Source organism: Pongo pygmaeus, chromosome X (genome assembly GCF_028885625.2).
Source record: "Pongo pygmaeus isolate AG05252 chromosome X, NHGRI_mPonPyg2-v2.0_pri, whole genome shotgun sequence".
NCBI classification, from domain to species: Eukaryota; Metazoa; Chordata; class Mammalia; order Primates; family Hominidae; genus Pongo; species Pongo pygmaeus.
Genome location: NC_072396.2, coordinates 31,773,219 through 31,788,316, shown reverse-complemented (window position 1 = coordinate 31,788,316; position 15,098 = coordinate 31,773,219). Strand labels below are relative to the sequence as shown.

The 15,098-nt window shown below is 37.9% G+C and overlaps 1 protein-coding gene across 9 annotated transcripts in view; it reads left to right on the top strand.

Annotated features, from left to right (window-relative positions):
• DMD (dystrophin) overlaps positions 1-15,098 on the top strand; it is a 2,105,574-nt gene that overhangs the window by 2,064,653 nt on the left and 25,823 nt on the right. For all 9 annotated transcript variants that reach the window (XM_054470954.2, XM_063660502.1, XM_054470953.2 and 6 more), the window contains 2 exons: positions 12,688-12,931; positions 13,792-13,915. In XM_054470954.2, the coding sequence (XP_054326929.1) occupies positions 12,688-12,931; positions 13,792-13,915 (368 nt within the window). The remainder of the gene's footprint in view (positions 1-12,687; positions 12,932-13,791; positions 13,916-15,098) is intronic.

The window sequence follows — 15,098 nt, the reverse complement described above, 5'->3', positions numbered from 1 at the left end:
AAGATGTTTACCAAAGACAGCACCTTTAGCTTCATCACAATTACCGTGGAATCTTTCTTTGTAAGTAGTTAGATGCAAAGGCCAGTTGTTGCTTGAGGCCTCTCCTGGATTGTGATTTTAAAGTGTATCATCAACACGTGGGAAGATATTTCTCCCTCTTTATCTTATGACAGAAATGCAGGTATAGCTTTCATCTCAAAGTAAGATTAAGGTATAAGTTACAAAGATGCGTAGCTACTATATGGTCCTGTGTAACGCTACTTGAGGAAGGCTGTTCCTTTCCTGGCACTGAAATTTTAGAGGTTGCGTAATCAGTATATCAACCTCATGTGGCTTGGTGCTTAGCAAGTTTCAGTTTCTAGAGCCCATGGCTAATGGAGATATCCAGGAGAATGTTGGAGAGATAGGTCTGAAGCCTTAGAAGAGAAGTCTTGATTAAGGAGTAATGAGTTGCGGGAGGGGGTCATGGTTGTGGAGGAGATGGAAGCCTGGGGAGAGGACAGAGACCTCCTAGGAAGAGAGTTTGTGTAAAAAGAAGACCAAGGACCTCCTGATGTACTTGATTGTAATTGGGCATGAGCAGCCCGGTTAGAAATGGTTTCCTGTTGGTATTACATATGTACATGGATGGCTTCTGCAGATGGCTAAACTCACCCATTTTATTTTTTTACTATCTTAATAGTTAAAATATGACCTTTTCTTGTGTCTCCAAATTCTGAGTGACCTTATGGTGCTAGTCTGTCTGTTGTAACTACAAGTCATAAGTAAATCCATATGATTCTTTTCCTGTAATTTCCTAGTAAATCAAGGCGATAATTTCAAAGATAAAAAATCTGTATTTTTAGCTTTAGCATTGAGCATGATTCCCAGTCTTTTTGCCTTCAAGTAAGGTTTGTTACCATGGTGGAACTAAACAATATCCCACACTCTAGGATGTGAGCTCTTCAAGGGTAAGGGACAGTGTCCTACACGTATCTTTATCTCTACAGCACTGGGTGCATAAATGTGTTATAAAAATGAATGGGTAAATATCCTTTGGAGTTTTTCTGTTACTTGATGGGTTTTTGGGTTGATTTTCAGGTATCTCCTTGTTTTTCTCATTTCTTACATTATTTTCTTTCCCAAAATCCCTTAATATATACCTGTTTAGTTTGTGATGTCATTTTCCATTAGATTGAAACCATCCGAGTTGTTTAGGCTAACCCAGACTTAAGCATTTTCTGGGCTTATTTTTGGACTCTTTTTAAAACTCATCATCTGAAAATATTTAATGTCCACATGGATAATTCTGAAGACATGTGCATACCATTTTTCTTTTATGTACATGGATTAAACCTTGATTTTTCCATAGTGGGAGTAAGCATTATAAGATTGTATTGTCTTCACTGGGGAAATATCTTCTGTGCTATAAGAAATAAAATTTTGAATCTAGAACTTAGTTTTTTTATAAGAGCTTTATTGAGATATAATTCTCATACCATACGATTTACCCATTTAAAGTGTATTAGTCACTGGTTATTAGTTAATAGGTTAACCAGCATTAGTAATCACTGGTTATTAATTACAGAGTTGTGCAACCATCAGCGCACAATTTTAGAACATTTTTATCACCCCGCAAAAGAAATCCCATCCCCATTTTCAAGTCACTCCCCATGTCTCCTGCAACTACTCTTTTCAACCCTAGCAGTAGACAATCCCTGATCCACTTTCTGTCTCTATGGATTTGCTTATTCTGGACTGTTAATGTAAATGAAATAATATAATATAAAGTCTTTTGTGACTGGCTTCTTTCACATAGCGTAATCTTTTAAAATGATAGCTATATTATAGCCCGTATTAGTATTTCATTCTTTTTTTAATGCTGAGTGACATTTCATTGTATGGATATACCACATTTTTTAATCTATTCATTACTTGATGGACATTTGGGCTATTTCTACTTATTGTCTGTTATGGATAATGCAGCTATGAACATTCATGTACAAGTACTGGTAATTATTTTAAAGAAATTTTTCTGGGCTGGGCATGGTGGCTCACACCTGTAAACCCAACACTTTGGCAGGCTGACGTGGGAGGATCACTTGAGGCCAAGAATTTGAGACCAGCCTGGACAACATGGGGAGATACCATCTCTACAATTTTTTTTTTTTTTTTAATTAGCCAGGCATGGTGGCTCATGCCTGTAGTCCCAACTACTCAAGAGGCTGGGGCTGGAGGATCACTTGAGCCCAGGAATTTAAGGTTACAGTGAGCTATGATTACACCACTGCACTCCAGCCTGGGTGACAGAGCAAGGCCCTGTCTCAAAGAAAGAAAGAAAAAAAAAAAGATTCTGTAGTTTCTGTCATTGTAATAGAGGAGGCCATGGGATCATATGTGGCAAGAGTATATAGCAGTGCATGCCAGGGAGTGAAAAATAGGCCATCAAATTGAATTTATTGGGAGAACTTAAGACTACGTCTAACTACGCATGAGGGATTCAAGCTAGGACACACAAAGCTTAAAATTATGATCCTTCTAGAGACTGTTATGGCTTTTTGCTGACCACAGACAATGAAAGTCTGATATTTTGCTGTATTTGTCTGAAAATGGAAACACACTTTTCCCAATGGCACTATTCCTGAGGACTAGACTTTCTTCACCTCTAAAACCTCTCCAATCCTAGTTTTTCCTTTTGGCTGATGATGACCAGCCACTGGCATTTTTGTCTTAGGTTTTGTTAGTCTGTCTTATTTCCAGTTATAAGTGGTTAAAATTTCTTCTGAATTCTTCTTTTCTTGTGTTGAACTTTTGATTAATACATTTAGTCTATAGACAGTAATGAATTAGCACCTGATCAGGAATTTGTGAAAAACATCTCAGTCATTAAAGATTAAGAAACTAAAGCCAATTAATATTGTCATGTTCTGTCTCGGAACTTGAGCAAGATATAGATCTATGTGTCAAGGACATATCCAGAAAATAGAGTCCACCTACATACATTAACCCTGTACCCTTGGTCCACATGTTTTATTTCAGCAATGATCCATGGACATATTATAATTTGACAGTTTCATCACATACCTAGCGTATTGGGTCAAATCTAGGAAATCTCATCCTAGTGATCTTAACTCAGTGATTTCATTTTGCCCAGACGTTCAGCTGTGATAAACTTTACTAAGGCACAGATGATGGATGATACACAATAATTCCAAAATTTGGGGGTGGCTACAATGTGGCTAGGGGCTAGAACTCAGGTATCTACAGGACAGATATTGAGTGATTAGTCACTGTCTAAGCACTAGATATGCATATATTTTGCCAAGCTCAGTAAGTCTAAGTAGATTGCTTTCATTTCAGATAATTTAAGTGCTTTCATTTTATAGGAAGTTTTTAGCACATCTGAGGTTCTAAATCCAAAAAGTAAATAATATATAGAGAAAGAACTAATAAGAACAATAATAGTAACCAACAGTTATTGAACACAGTATGGGCTGGGCATGGTTCAAAGAAAGTTTGACATACAGAGTGTCGACCATACTGGCTTAATAATCGTCATAACTGAATTAGTGCTTAAGTCAGTTGCCCAGCCTCAGCAAGCAGCAGAGGCAAGTAAGTCATAAATCAAGATCTTCTGAATCCAAGACCATCTCTCAAGCCTTGTTCTAAATCTGTCCTCAGCCATGGATGGTGAAAGGCACCACAAAGGCAGCGTGTCAGAAAGTGGCATTGTTCAACCTTTCCCCTGATGGGGCAAAGCTTTTATTTTTTTCCTTTACATTCTTTGACATCTGTTTTAAAAATGCAGATATCACTAGAAGAAATGACGCTTTATTATAAAATCCTGGTAAAATTTAAATGTCTTATATAAAACTTTTATACTGAGCAAATTTCAGTAGGAAAGGGCTTGGAAGTAAGGCTCTGAATGTTTTAAAGGGGGACAGTGCTAAGAAATGATTAGAAACAAGAGCCTGGAGGGGTTCTGCCATTTTTACTGTTTTGCTTAAGGCTGACCTAAAATATGCATAGTCTTACTTCTCACCCTGTGAGCTTATCCTTATTAATGTCTTTTTCCACCTAGTTTAGGGGTATTTTTGACTTTGTGTTTGATAAAGATGTTTAAAGCTGTACTGTAAAATTTTATTGTCACTTTTTTTTTTTTTAAATGGAGTCTCCCTCTGTTACCCAGGTTGGAGTGCAGTGGCATGATCATGGCTCACTGCAGCCTCAACCTCCCAGGCTCAAGCAGTCCTCCCACCTCTGCCTCCTCCTCCTGAGTAGCTGAGACTACAGGCTGTGTCACGACATATGTGTCACGACATATGGCTAATTTTTTTTCAATTTTTTTTGTAAAGATGGGGCGGGGGGGTGGGTCTCCCTATGTTGCCCAGGCTGGTCTTGAACTCCTGAGCCCAAGTGATCCTCCCACCTCAACCTCCCAAAGTGCTGGGATTACAGGTGTGAGCCATTGCACAGAGCTTTATTGTAATTTCAAGGGCTCAATGCAATTTCCAGTTTTTAAAATTCATCTTGCTTGCAGAATTTGTCTTTCATTTAAAAAAAACTGCTAATTTGCTACATTTATAGCTGCTGTAATAGTTCTGTATGATTTACTACATTTGCCTGAATTTAGATTGGTGGATATGATTTAGCTGCTTTTAATATTATATGAGGGTAAAGCCAGATTTCGTCGGATCTATTCCTTTTAGGTGGCAATCTTTGTAGTTGTTCTACTTTACAGAATAAGCCCTGTGTGTGCTCATGCTTTGGTATACAGTTAAATGTATGATACTGTTAAGAAAACATTGATCACTGGAAAGTGACCTTCATTTCTTTATTTCATAAATATCATTATACAACTATATAACTACACGTAATAGGAAGGCTCCATTTAAAGAGTAGATGACTTACACTGAAATCATTTGACCTTTATAAAGTAGTTTAAATTACACAGAGATTGTTGTAATGTTCTTTATCATACATAATAGTTATGATTGCTAGAGAGGCACTCATAAATCATTGCTAAAAGGGCCAGCTGCTTTCATGTTTTCAGCAGGTTGAGTTAAGGGAACAAGCCTTGGCAATTTGATTAATCTCTTATGTCCATTAGTTGGTTCGGAAGTTTTTTTGAGTGTAAATTTGTACGTAGACAACAGTTTATATTCTTTATGACATAAAATTAATCAGATATATCTACATATTTGTAGAATGGGGGGATTCTTAGCTCTATAGAGAATAAGAAATACTGGATGGAAGACTTTTTTTAGGATGACTGGCTACAGGAAGAAATTGTAGTGACAGAAGCCATGTGTAGTGAATTTGAATTAATGTTCCTTAGGGAGCTATCAGAGAAATATAATTTACGAGATAATCAAGAACGTAAATAGATTCTCTGTGGAGTCGTTGTCTGATCACTGATATATATTCATCTGTATTGAAATGACTTCATGACTACATTCTAACAATTAGAGAATCATTAGGGGTGAGATGTACGTGTACACCTTCAAGAAAAGCAAAATATGTATTGGTAATAATATAATTGACAGCTGTTAAAACGAGTACATTGTATACTTGTTAAACATTAGAGGCTGGGCATGTTGGCTCACGCCTGTAATCCCAGCACTTTGGGAGGCCGAGGCAGGCGGGTCACGAGGTCAGGAGATGGAGACCATCCTGGCTTACACGGTGAAACCCTGTCTCTACTAAAAATACAAAAAAAAAAAAAGCCGGGCGTGGTGGCAGGCACCTGTAGTCCCAGTGACTCCAGAGGCTGAGGCAGGAGAATGTGAACCTGGGAGGCAGAGCTTGCAGTGAGCTGAGATCTCACCACTGCACTCCAGCATGGGCGACAGAGCGAGATTCCGTCTCAAAAAATAAAAAATAAAAAAATAAAAAAAAACATTAGAATAACTTACCTTGGAACAGTAATTCTGAGGGAACCTTGATCATTTATGAGAATGATCTCCCCTACATTAATACTGCGTCAAAACTAACATTATGGTATACCTCAAAAGGTATTGGCATAGATGTTTTTAAATATAAGAACATTCAAATGCATAATTGATAAGGACCAAATGGCTCAATTTCCCAACCCCTAACAAAAATATGCCCTAACACAGCTCTGTGACTATGACTGCATTTATTAGAAAACATTTAGTAAAAATCATCTCTAGTTCAAACCCTCGAGCACCAGTTCTTCTTGATAATTCTCATGAACATTTAGAAATACCTTAAAAGAGAATTTAGACTCAAATCAAAAAACTTTATTTCATTTGGTTGCAGGCCAAGATACCTCTTTTAACCATTCCTGGCTTTTAGAATCCTTATCATGACAGCTTGTCCTATCTCAGAGCTTCAGGAGGAAAAACTAGTCCCTCAAAATCAAGTTTGCTATTGAGCTTAATAAGGGGTTTCTGTATGTCATATGTTTGTTTAGGAGAAAAGCACTTGTTCGACTCATTTAATCCTGGCCTGATGAATTAAGGCTTGAATTAATACTGAGGGAACCTTGACTATACATCTACAAAATCAATGTGTCCTGGTAGGCTTCTGATTAAGATAACATTAGCTCTTGCTTGAAGGCATCTTTCTCTGCTCCTGCCATTTATCCAGTGGTAGATAATATATGGAGTGAAAAATGAAGAAGACATAGCTGGGCTTTAAAGCAAGATAAACATCTCTGTGGACCAGAAAGGTGAAAGAAAAAAAAAAAAAAAGCAAAACAGGACTTCGTGAGTCGTAAGTGGGGCTGAATTTGTGGGCTTTCAGCTCCTGCTGTAGTAACAGGGATTAAAATTCTTCTTACAAGGTAGTGGCCCAAAGCCAGGATTACTATTTGAAATCAGAGCCCCACAAAAACACACCTAGAGAGAGACACATACACACACTTAAAAGCAACATGAAAAGAAACAGTTTGCTGCAGGGGTCTACAGCTTATATGCAGCTATGGCCCTAATGCATAGAGCCAAGGGAAGAGGCAAAGATTCGTAGTTGGGAAAGAGAGCATCACAGCCTTGAAAGCAGGACCTGAACCAGTCTACCTACTGCCTGGCAACGAAATGAGTGATATCTCTGTATCACTCAGTGTAGGAACTGCAAACTACCAACAGATGTAGCTCTAAACTCTATGCCCCTGGGTATGGCTGGGAGCAGCCATAAAACCACCTGAGAGAGAGATAATGAGTTTAAAAAGAGAGGAAAATATAAAAGAAAATACACACACACGAGAAAAATAGAAAACATACACATGCATATGTACGCACATGCAAAACATCCCTGACAAAGTTTGTCTCCAAACCACGATCCAAAATACATGAAGAAATGGGATAGCACACCCCACCCAAGTTAAACATCAAAAAGTGAATTAGGCTGGGAACAGTGGCTCACACCTGTAATCCTATCACTTTGGGAGGCCAAGGTGGGAGGTCTCCTTGAGCCCAGGAGTTTGAGACTAGCCAGGGCAATGTAGTGAGGTGCCATCTTTACAAAAAATAATTTAAAAAATATTAGCCGGGCATGGTGGTACATGCCTGTAGTCCCAACTACTCAGGAGGCTGAGATAGGAGGATCGCTTGAGCCCAGGAGGTTGAGGCTGCATTGAGCCATAATTGTGCCACTGCACTCCATCCTGGGCAACAGAGTGAGACCCTATCTCAAAAAAAAGATGAATTAATTCTAGAAGAAAGCAAAATGATAGACTAGTACAACGAAGATTTTTACTTACATTTAAGATGCTTAGACCAGGTGCAGTGGCTGACGCCTGTAATCCCAGCACTTTCGGAGGCTGAGGTGGGTGGATCACCGGAGGTCAGGAGTTCAAGACCAGCCTGCCCAACATGGTGAAACCCTGCCTCTACTAAAAATACAAAAATTAGCTGGGCATGGTGGCAGGCACCTGTAATCCTAGCTACTCAGGAGGTTGAGGCAGGAGAGTCGCTTGAACCCAGGAGGCGGTGGTTGCAGTGAGCGGAGATCATGCCACTGCACTCCAGCCTCCATCTCAAAAAAAAAAAAAATGCTTAAAGGCATAAATAAGGGGTACCAGTCACTGAAATAACAAGAAACTAAGAAACAGAGATGGATGAGATGTGACTAGGTTTGAAAACAAAGATACCTTTGCCAAAAAAACTAGTCATTGAAGTTACTAAACTCAATATACAGGATAAATTCTAGACTTTGCCCTGTCAGAGAAGGCAAGAGAATTAGAAGATGATGCTGAGAATGTTACTGTGTACAACACTCACAGAAAAAGATAAGAAATATAAATGAGCAATTAGGAGAAATGGAGAATTGACCACAGGCTCTACAATATACCTTACTAGAATTTAGAGGTTTATTTAGGAGTGTTATTTGAGAGGTTTCAGAAGAAGAGAATGGAGGAAATGGTAGAGAAGTAATATTTGAAGCTGTAATAGCTAAGAATCTTCCAGAATTGAAGAAGGATGTGAGTCTTGAAGGAAATGTGCTCCCAAGAGAAATTTCAAACATCTGGGAAGGAAAGAAAGGCCTGCATTGAGCAATTGATATTCTTTACAGCTCAGCTTTGAGAAGCTTTGGCTGATTAAAATGAGCCTTTTCTGTTTTTCACTGGAAACCACCAAAACAGAAATGTCATGTGTTGTATATACTAAACCATGCCTCTTGAACAAGGGTCCTTATAAATGAACCATAAAAGAAGAGCCTTGTGGACAACTAAAACCACAGGATCAAGATACCAAGGAAGATCTCTCTAGAAAAGGCAGTCTCCTGTCAGCACCTTTGTGAAAAATAGGTGGGAAGACAGTAATGGCCTGTTGTACCATCCTGAGGTCCATATCTAAAAACTGTTTTCAAAAGGAACACCATGGCTGCCCCAATCTGGTGGAAAGAAAAATTTAAATAGGATTCTACACAAAAAGTGTTGCCAGTTAGAACATTTTGTTGAAGTTTTCTTTTAATGAAGAGGGAAAAATAGAAAGTAATTCCTATGGAATGAGACCTTGTGAACATTGGATACCGCTTCAAGTTCACGGAAACATTGAACTGATTGCCAGTTAAGTTGTCAGAAATTAGATTTAATTAATGTGGACAGTTACATACATTGGTGCACACCCAGAGGACCCGTGTGCAGAATCTGACTGAAGGTATACTTACTTCGATGAATCTCTTCTCATCACTACTTTGTCAAAGCAGATTGCTATGAAATAAACTATACAAAGAACTACCCTTGAAGACTGATAGCAACAGGATTTCAATCAGTACAGATAGGAGATTCTATTTCTGTAGATGAAAAAGATCATACATTGATCTTCTGCATGACTTTAAATAAATTCCTGGAAACCTCGTAATGTTAGGTACTAGGTAGAATGAAAAAAATGAAGCAAAACAAAACAAAGAAAAAAACAAGAGTAGATAGGGTTTTATTTCTGCTTCAGTGTGGAGATCTAGCCTTTTGAAACTGAGCATTTTGGAAGACATGCCGGCCCCTGTGGAATGTTCATTCCGAGTATGGGACAACAGAAAATATTTAGCAGACCTGGTCATGAGATGATCTTGCTTTCTCAAACTGGACAGTGGGAAAACTCTTCTTGGCTACTCACTACTTACATTTCATGTCTTTTCTTATTGATATAGATCTCCCACATTTGTGGGTAGGAATTTCTCTCACCTGATGAAATATCATCTGTGAACAACAGAAATCTGTCATCTTATTTTGGTATTTATCACAACTGGAAGAAAGATGTCAAGAGTTCTAATCAGTCACTGGATATCAAATATCAGAAGTGTCCTCAATTGGAATTGTATTCTCAGTAAATCCTAAAGCATTTGGGACCTTCACATGTGCTAATACTGTTTATATTTATTTGGAAATTAACCAAATATAACCAAAAGAAAGTGGAATAACCATAGAAACCTTTAAATGGAATAAAATTTATGGCAATAAACAGTAGGAAGAAAAAGTATACTACATAGAAACAGTGCAAGAACAATGAGGATCTTCTGTGCATCTAACTATATAGGTCTAGAAATATATAAAGTAAATTATGATTGATAGAATTAAAAGGAGAAACTAACAAATCCATAATTATATCTCAACATGCATCTAACAAAAATTGATAGCTACAAATAATCAAAAATTAATAAAGATATAGACAACTTTAACAACAAAATCAGCACACTATGTATTTAGAGACTCCATCTTTCCAGTGGAAAAATACACATTATTTCAAGTACTCAATGAACATTTTTAGAAAGTGACTGTGAACTAGGTCACAAAAAGAAGTATTGCTAAATTTCAAAGGCTCAGTATCATACAGGTGTTCTCTGATTGAAACGCAATTAAATTAGAAATGCACTAAGAAGTGAAAATGGAAATATAACCACTGTGCTCCTAAATGACTATGGGTTAAGTTAAAATAAAAATCACAGTAAGAATTACAAAACATGAGGCACTGAATTGAATCAGGTGATGTATATAGAAACTTCTGGTATATAATTAAAGTGGTACCAAGGAGGAAATGTATAACCCTACATGTGTTCATTAAAAATAAAAAATCGATGACTTAATCATTCAACCTGTAAAGCAAGAGGAAAAAAAAGAGTAACAAGTAAAACATTATTAATGGACATAAAATGAGACCATAGTAAGTAAGGAGCTTCACTGCATTCTTGGATGTGAAGACTCAATTATTATGAACTTAGTTCTTCCCAGTTTAACCTATGAATTCAATGCAATTCAAACTCAAAATTTCAACAAGCATTTTCATAAAATCAGAAAACCAGACACTAAAATCATGGAGAAGATCAAAGGGGTCAGAATAGTCAAGACAATTTTGAGAAAAAACAAAGTGGGCTGAGAAGGCCTATCAGACATCAATTGATTTAAAGCTGGAGTGTGGGATCGACACAGGGATATACAGATAGAACCACAGACTAGAATAGAGAGCTCAGAAGCACACCTGTGTATTTATGGACACTTGATGTTTCGCAGAGGCATTGTTAGAGATCAGTGGGAAATAGATGGACCATGCAATGAATGAGGCTAGCTTCATAGTTTATCCATGGGGGAAAAGTAAAATTAGATCGCATGTTCACGGCAAGCACAAAAATAGATTCTGGGTAAATTCAAGTCCTAAATGTGAAAAACCAAATTTTAAACTTTAAAATGTAGGTGTAAGAAAAGATTTTCGTGAACAAAACATAAAAAGCAGAGAACATACAGGGATATGTTAAAATTTACATATTTTATACCATAGGATGCCATAAGCAAAGTTAAAGATAAGCTACACTAACATAAGGGTAGGAGATCATATTTGCCATGCACATAACTAACAATGGATTAGCATCTAGAACATAATCCAAAACTTTAATAAGAAAAAGACAATCCAGCAGGAAAATGGGTAAAGGAAGCATGAAAAGCCAGTTAACATGGAAGAAGTTTAACCTCGCCAGTAATCAGGGATGTATGTGCAAATTAAAATGCACCCATCAGGTTAACTAAAACTTAAATGTCTGATAACACCAAGTATTTGATGAGGAGGTGGGCCAAATGGAAAACCTCATTCACTACTGAAGAGAGAGTAAATTGGTAAGACCACCGATTTGTCCCCCAGAGCAATTCGGTGACATGTAGCAATGTTGAAGATGTTGCTAAGCTCCAACAATCCCACATCAAACTATATTCTGTAAAGAATCTCTTAAACAGGTATCCAAGGAGACAGGTATAAAAAAGAATTTCATTGCATCATTGTTTGTAATAGAGAAAAGTTGGAAACAACCTAAATGTCCATGGACAGGAAAATGTTGGCATATTCAAGCAACAGAATAATAATACCTTATGGCAGTTAAAATAGCAAACTATTATGTATCGACCTGGAGAAATCTCCCAAATGGTGTTGAAGGCAAAAAGCAACTCTTAGAATGGTATGTATATTCTTAAACATGAAGTTCTTAAATTTAAAGTTTAAGAACATGCAAAATAACGCTATTAGATTGAATCACATAAAATGGGTGTTTTTGTAGGTGAAAGAAAAATACAGGCAAACATCAGCATCTTTTTTAAGCTCAACCTAGTATTTGTCGATACATTCATGGTCACACTGGGCATGAAATTCAGTGTGGCATTATCTCCTTGAGGGCAGCGGGGAGGAGAGCATGGTATGGTGTTGAGGCGGGCATGTGAGGGAGCTTCTGCTTTGGCTGTTAACTTTTCTTTCTTCAAAAAACTTTTGAAGAAAATTTGGCAAATGATAAACTTATCAAGGCGAGGTGGTAGGAACATGGGTATACTTACTCCATTCTTACACATTTCTGTTGAAAATATCTGCTAATGTTTAAAGCAAACCAAAGTGTTGATAGAGGTATAAAATTTTTAATCTCATGACATTATAAAGAAATATTTACAAAGTGATTAAATCCTTTGCCGCTTACTTATCTGAACATAGCACTCATGAGGCTTTTAGTATAACATAAAAAATTGAAAAGCATGGCTCCCTTCACACACCGGGCAAAAGCTTCAAATTTTGTTTTGTTCTTTTAGCACTGGTAAGATTGTCATCATTAAAACCATTCATTAGTGCCTCTTTTGCTTGCTGTTCTTCGGTGGCAGTCAGATGCATCTATCTACCATGGTATATAAAATTTGGTGATGATATTCAAATTACTTTTTTTCTTCTTTTTCTCTTTCTTTTTTTTTTTTTTTTTTCTTTTTTACTTCTTTGATGCCAATAGGAATCTGCAAGCAGAATATGACCGTCTAAAGCAGCAGCACGAACATAAAGGCCTGTCCCCACTGCCGTCCCCTCCTGAAATGATGCCCACCTCTCCCCAGAGTCCCCGGGATGCTGAGCTCATTGCTGAGGCCAAGCTACTGCGTCAACACAAAGGCCGCCTGGAAGCCAGGATGCAAATCCTGGAAGACCACAATAAACAGCTGGAGTCACAGTTACATAGGCTAAGGCAGCTGCTGGAGCAAGTGAGGAGAGAGATGGGATTTTTTACAAACATTCATTTTTCCCTCTTAAAACTAAACCTCAGAGAGCACTTTTTATAGGTGCAACAAGCATCAATTCTTAAGTGCTTGGTATGTGCCTGCAAAGTGATAGTATCAAAGGATCAAAGTAGAGGAGACAGAAAAACTAGTGTGTCTTTTTTGTATTTGTTCAATATTGTTTCCTACCAAAGTGGTTTTTTCTTGACCAATTTGAAATACATCTTGGGGAAAAAACGCCTAAAGGTTTCCACTAGTTCTCTAAAAGTGAATATTTCACTTCTTGAAATGGAACTATATTTCATTTACAATTAGTTATATTTTCTAGTATACCTTTGTGTTTTTTTTTTCTCCTAATCCCTAACACATAGTTCTTTAAGCCTCCATTGAAAACCTAGCAAGATACTGCATCGTAAGAGGACCTACCTGGACATAGTTCTGGCTTTCTGGGAATTTTAAATTTTTCAATTATGTTCTCTCTATCTTGTTACTTAATACTTCACGAAGATATGAATCTTCCATCACAGTTTGGAGATCTCACATAGTCTCATCGTTCTCACATGACCTTCTAAATCTTCCAGTTATTTAACGTAATGATGTATAGTCTCATTCCAGTGTATCTCTAAGTTTTTTCTCAAATTTATAAGGGAGCACAATTCAGATACAAAGACAGTATCCATGGATTATATCAACACTGAAATATCCCAAATTAAACAATCTTTGGGAGGGCTTCTAAAGTAGGAAGGGTCAAAATTTATGAGTCCTGAGTGTCTATAATATTTTGAAATGTATACATTTGTATGTTTATTATGAAAAGTAATTCGGTTTTCTTTTGGATGACTTAGCCCCAGGCAGAGGCCAAAGTGAATGGCACAACGGTGTCCTCTCCTTCTGCCTCTCTACAGAGGTCCGACAGCAGTCAGCCTATGCTGCTCCGAGTGGTTGGCAGTCAAACTTCGGACTCCATGGGTAAGTGTCCTAGCTACTCTCAGATTTTGTTATCTGAAGAAAGGTAGAGTCATATTACAGGGACATGAATATTTGGCCACAGGTGTTTGACTCATTTTGGTATCAGGGAGCCGCTGAAAATCATATACCAGGTGAAAAAAGTCTAAAAAGAAAATTCTAAAAAGGTGTATTCTGGCAGCTCTATCTGGCCCACAGAAAACTAGTAGAGGTGAGAAGACCAGTTAGGAGGCAATTGCCAAGGCCAAGATTCGTGAGTTCCGAGGGCCTGCACTTGAGAGATGTGGGAGGAAAGGACTGTGAGACTATTCTATAAAAATAGACTTGCCAGGGGGCTGGGCGTGGAGGCTCACGCCTGTAATCCCAGCACTTTGGGAGGGTGAGGTGGGCGGATCACAAGGTTAGGAGTTGAAGACCAGCCCCGCCAATACAGTGAAACCCTGTCTCTACTAAAAATACAACAATTAGCCAGGCATGGTGGTGTGCGCCTGTAGTCCCAGCTACTCGTGAGGATGAGGCAGGAGAATCACATGAGCCCAGGAGGCGGAGGTTGCAGTGAGCCAAGATGGCACCATTGCACTCCAGCCTGGGTGACACAGGGAGACTCTGTCTCAAAAAAAAAAAAAAATAGAGTTCGCAGGGACTGGGGACTGACTGCAAATTGTAAGGAGAGGAATGAAGGGAGAGGATTTGGTTGGAAGAAGATAGTGAAACTTTTGATTGTGGACATAATGTGTTTGAGAAATTGACAGGTCTTCTAAGTCATGTCCCAAAAGAAATTAAGATACACATCTATACTTGAAGTAAGAGGGCAAACTGGAGAGATTTGAGAATGAGTTTCATAGAGTTGTTTGCTGAAGGGTGTGAGATGAGAAATCTATAAAATCTATAACACAGGTGCTTCGATCCAGTGCCTTGGGGAAGACCTCCATTTGGGTAATGGGATAGTAAAGGATGGATAAGTAGGGAGGTTCAAGGAAGATGTGACGAAAAGGTGAAATGCTAAAGAGAGCTCAATGGAAATTAAAATAAATTGCAGTCCATTGGGTCACTGTAAATGCATTGGGTAATTTTGAGAAACCATTTTAGGCCAAGAGAAGGGAAGGTGGAAAACTTCTGTTTCAATGAAATGAAAGACTAGGTAATCTTAAAATGAATGAGGATTAAGGAAAGTGAAGACAATTTG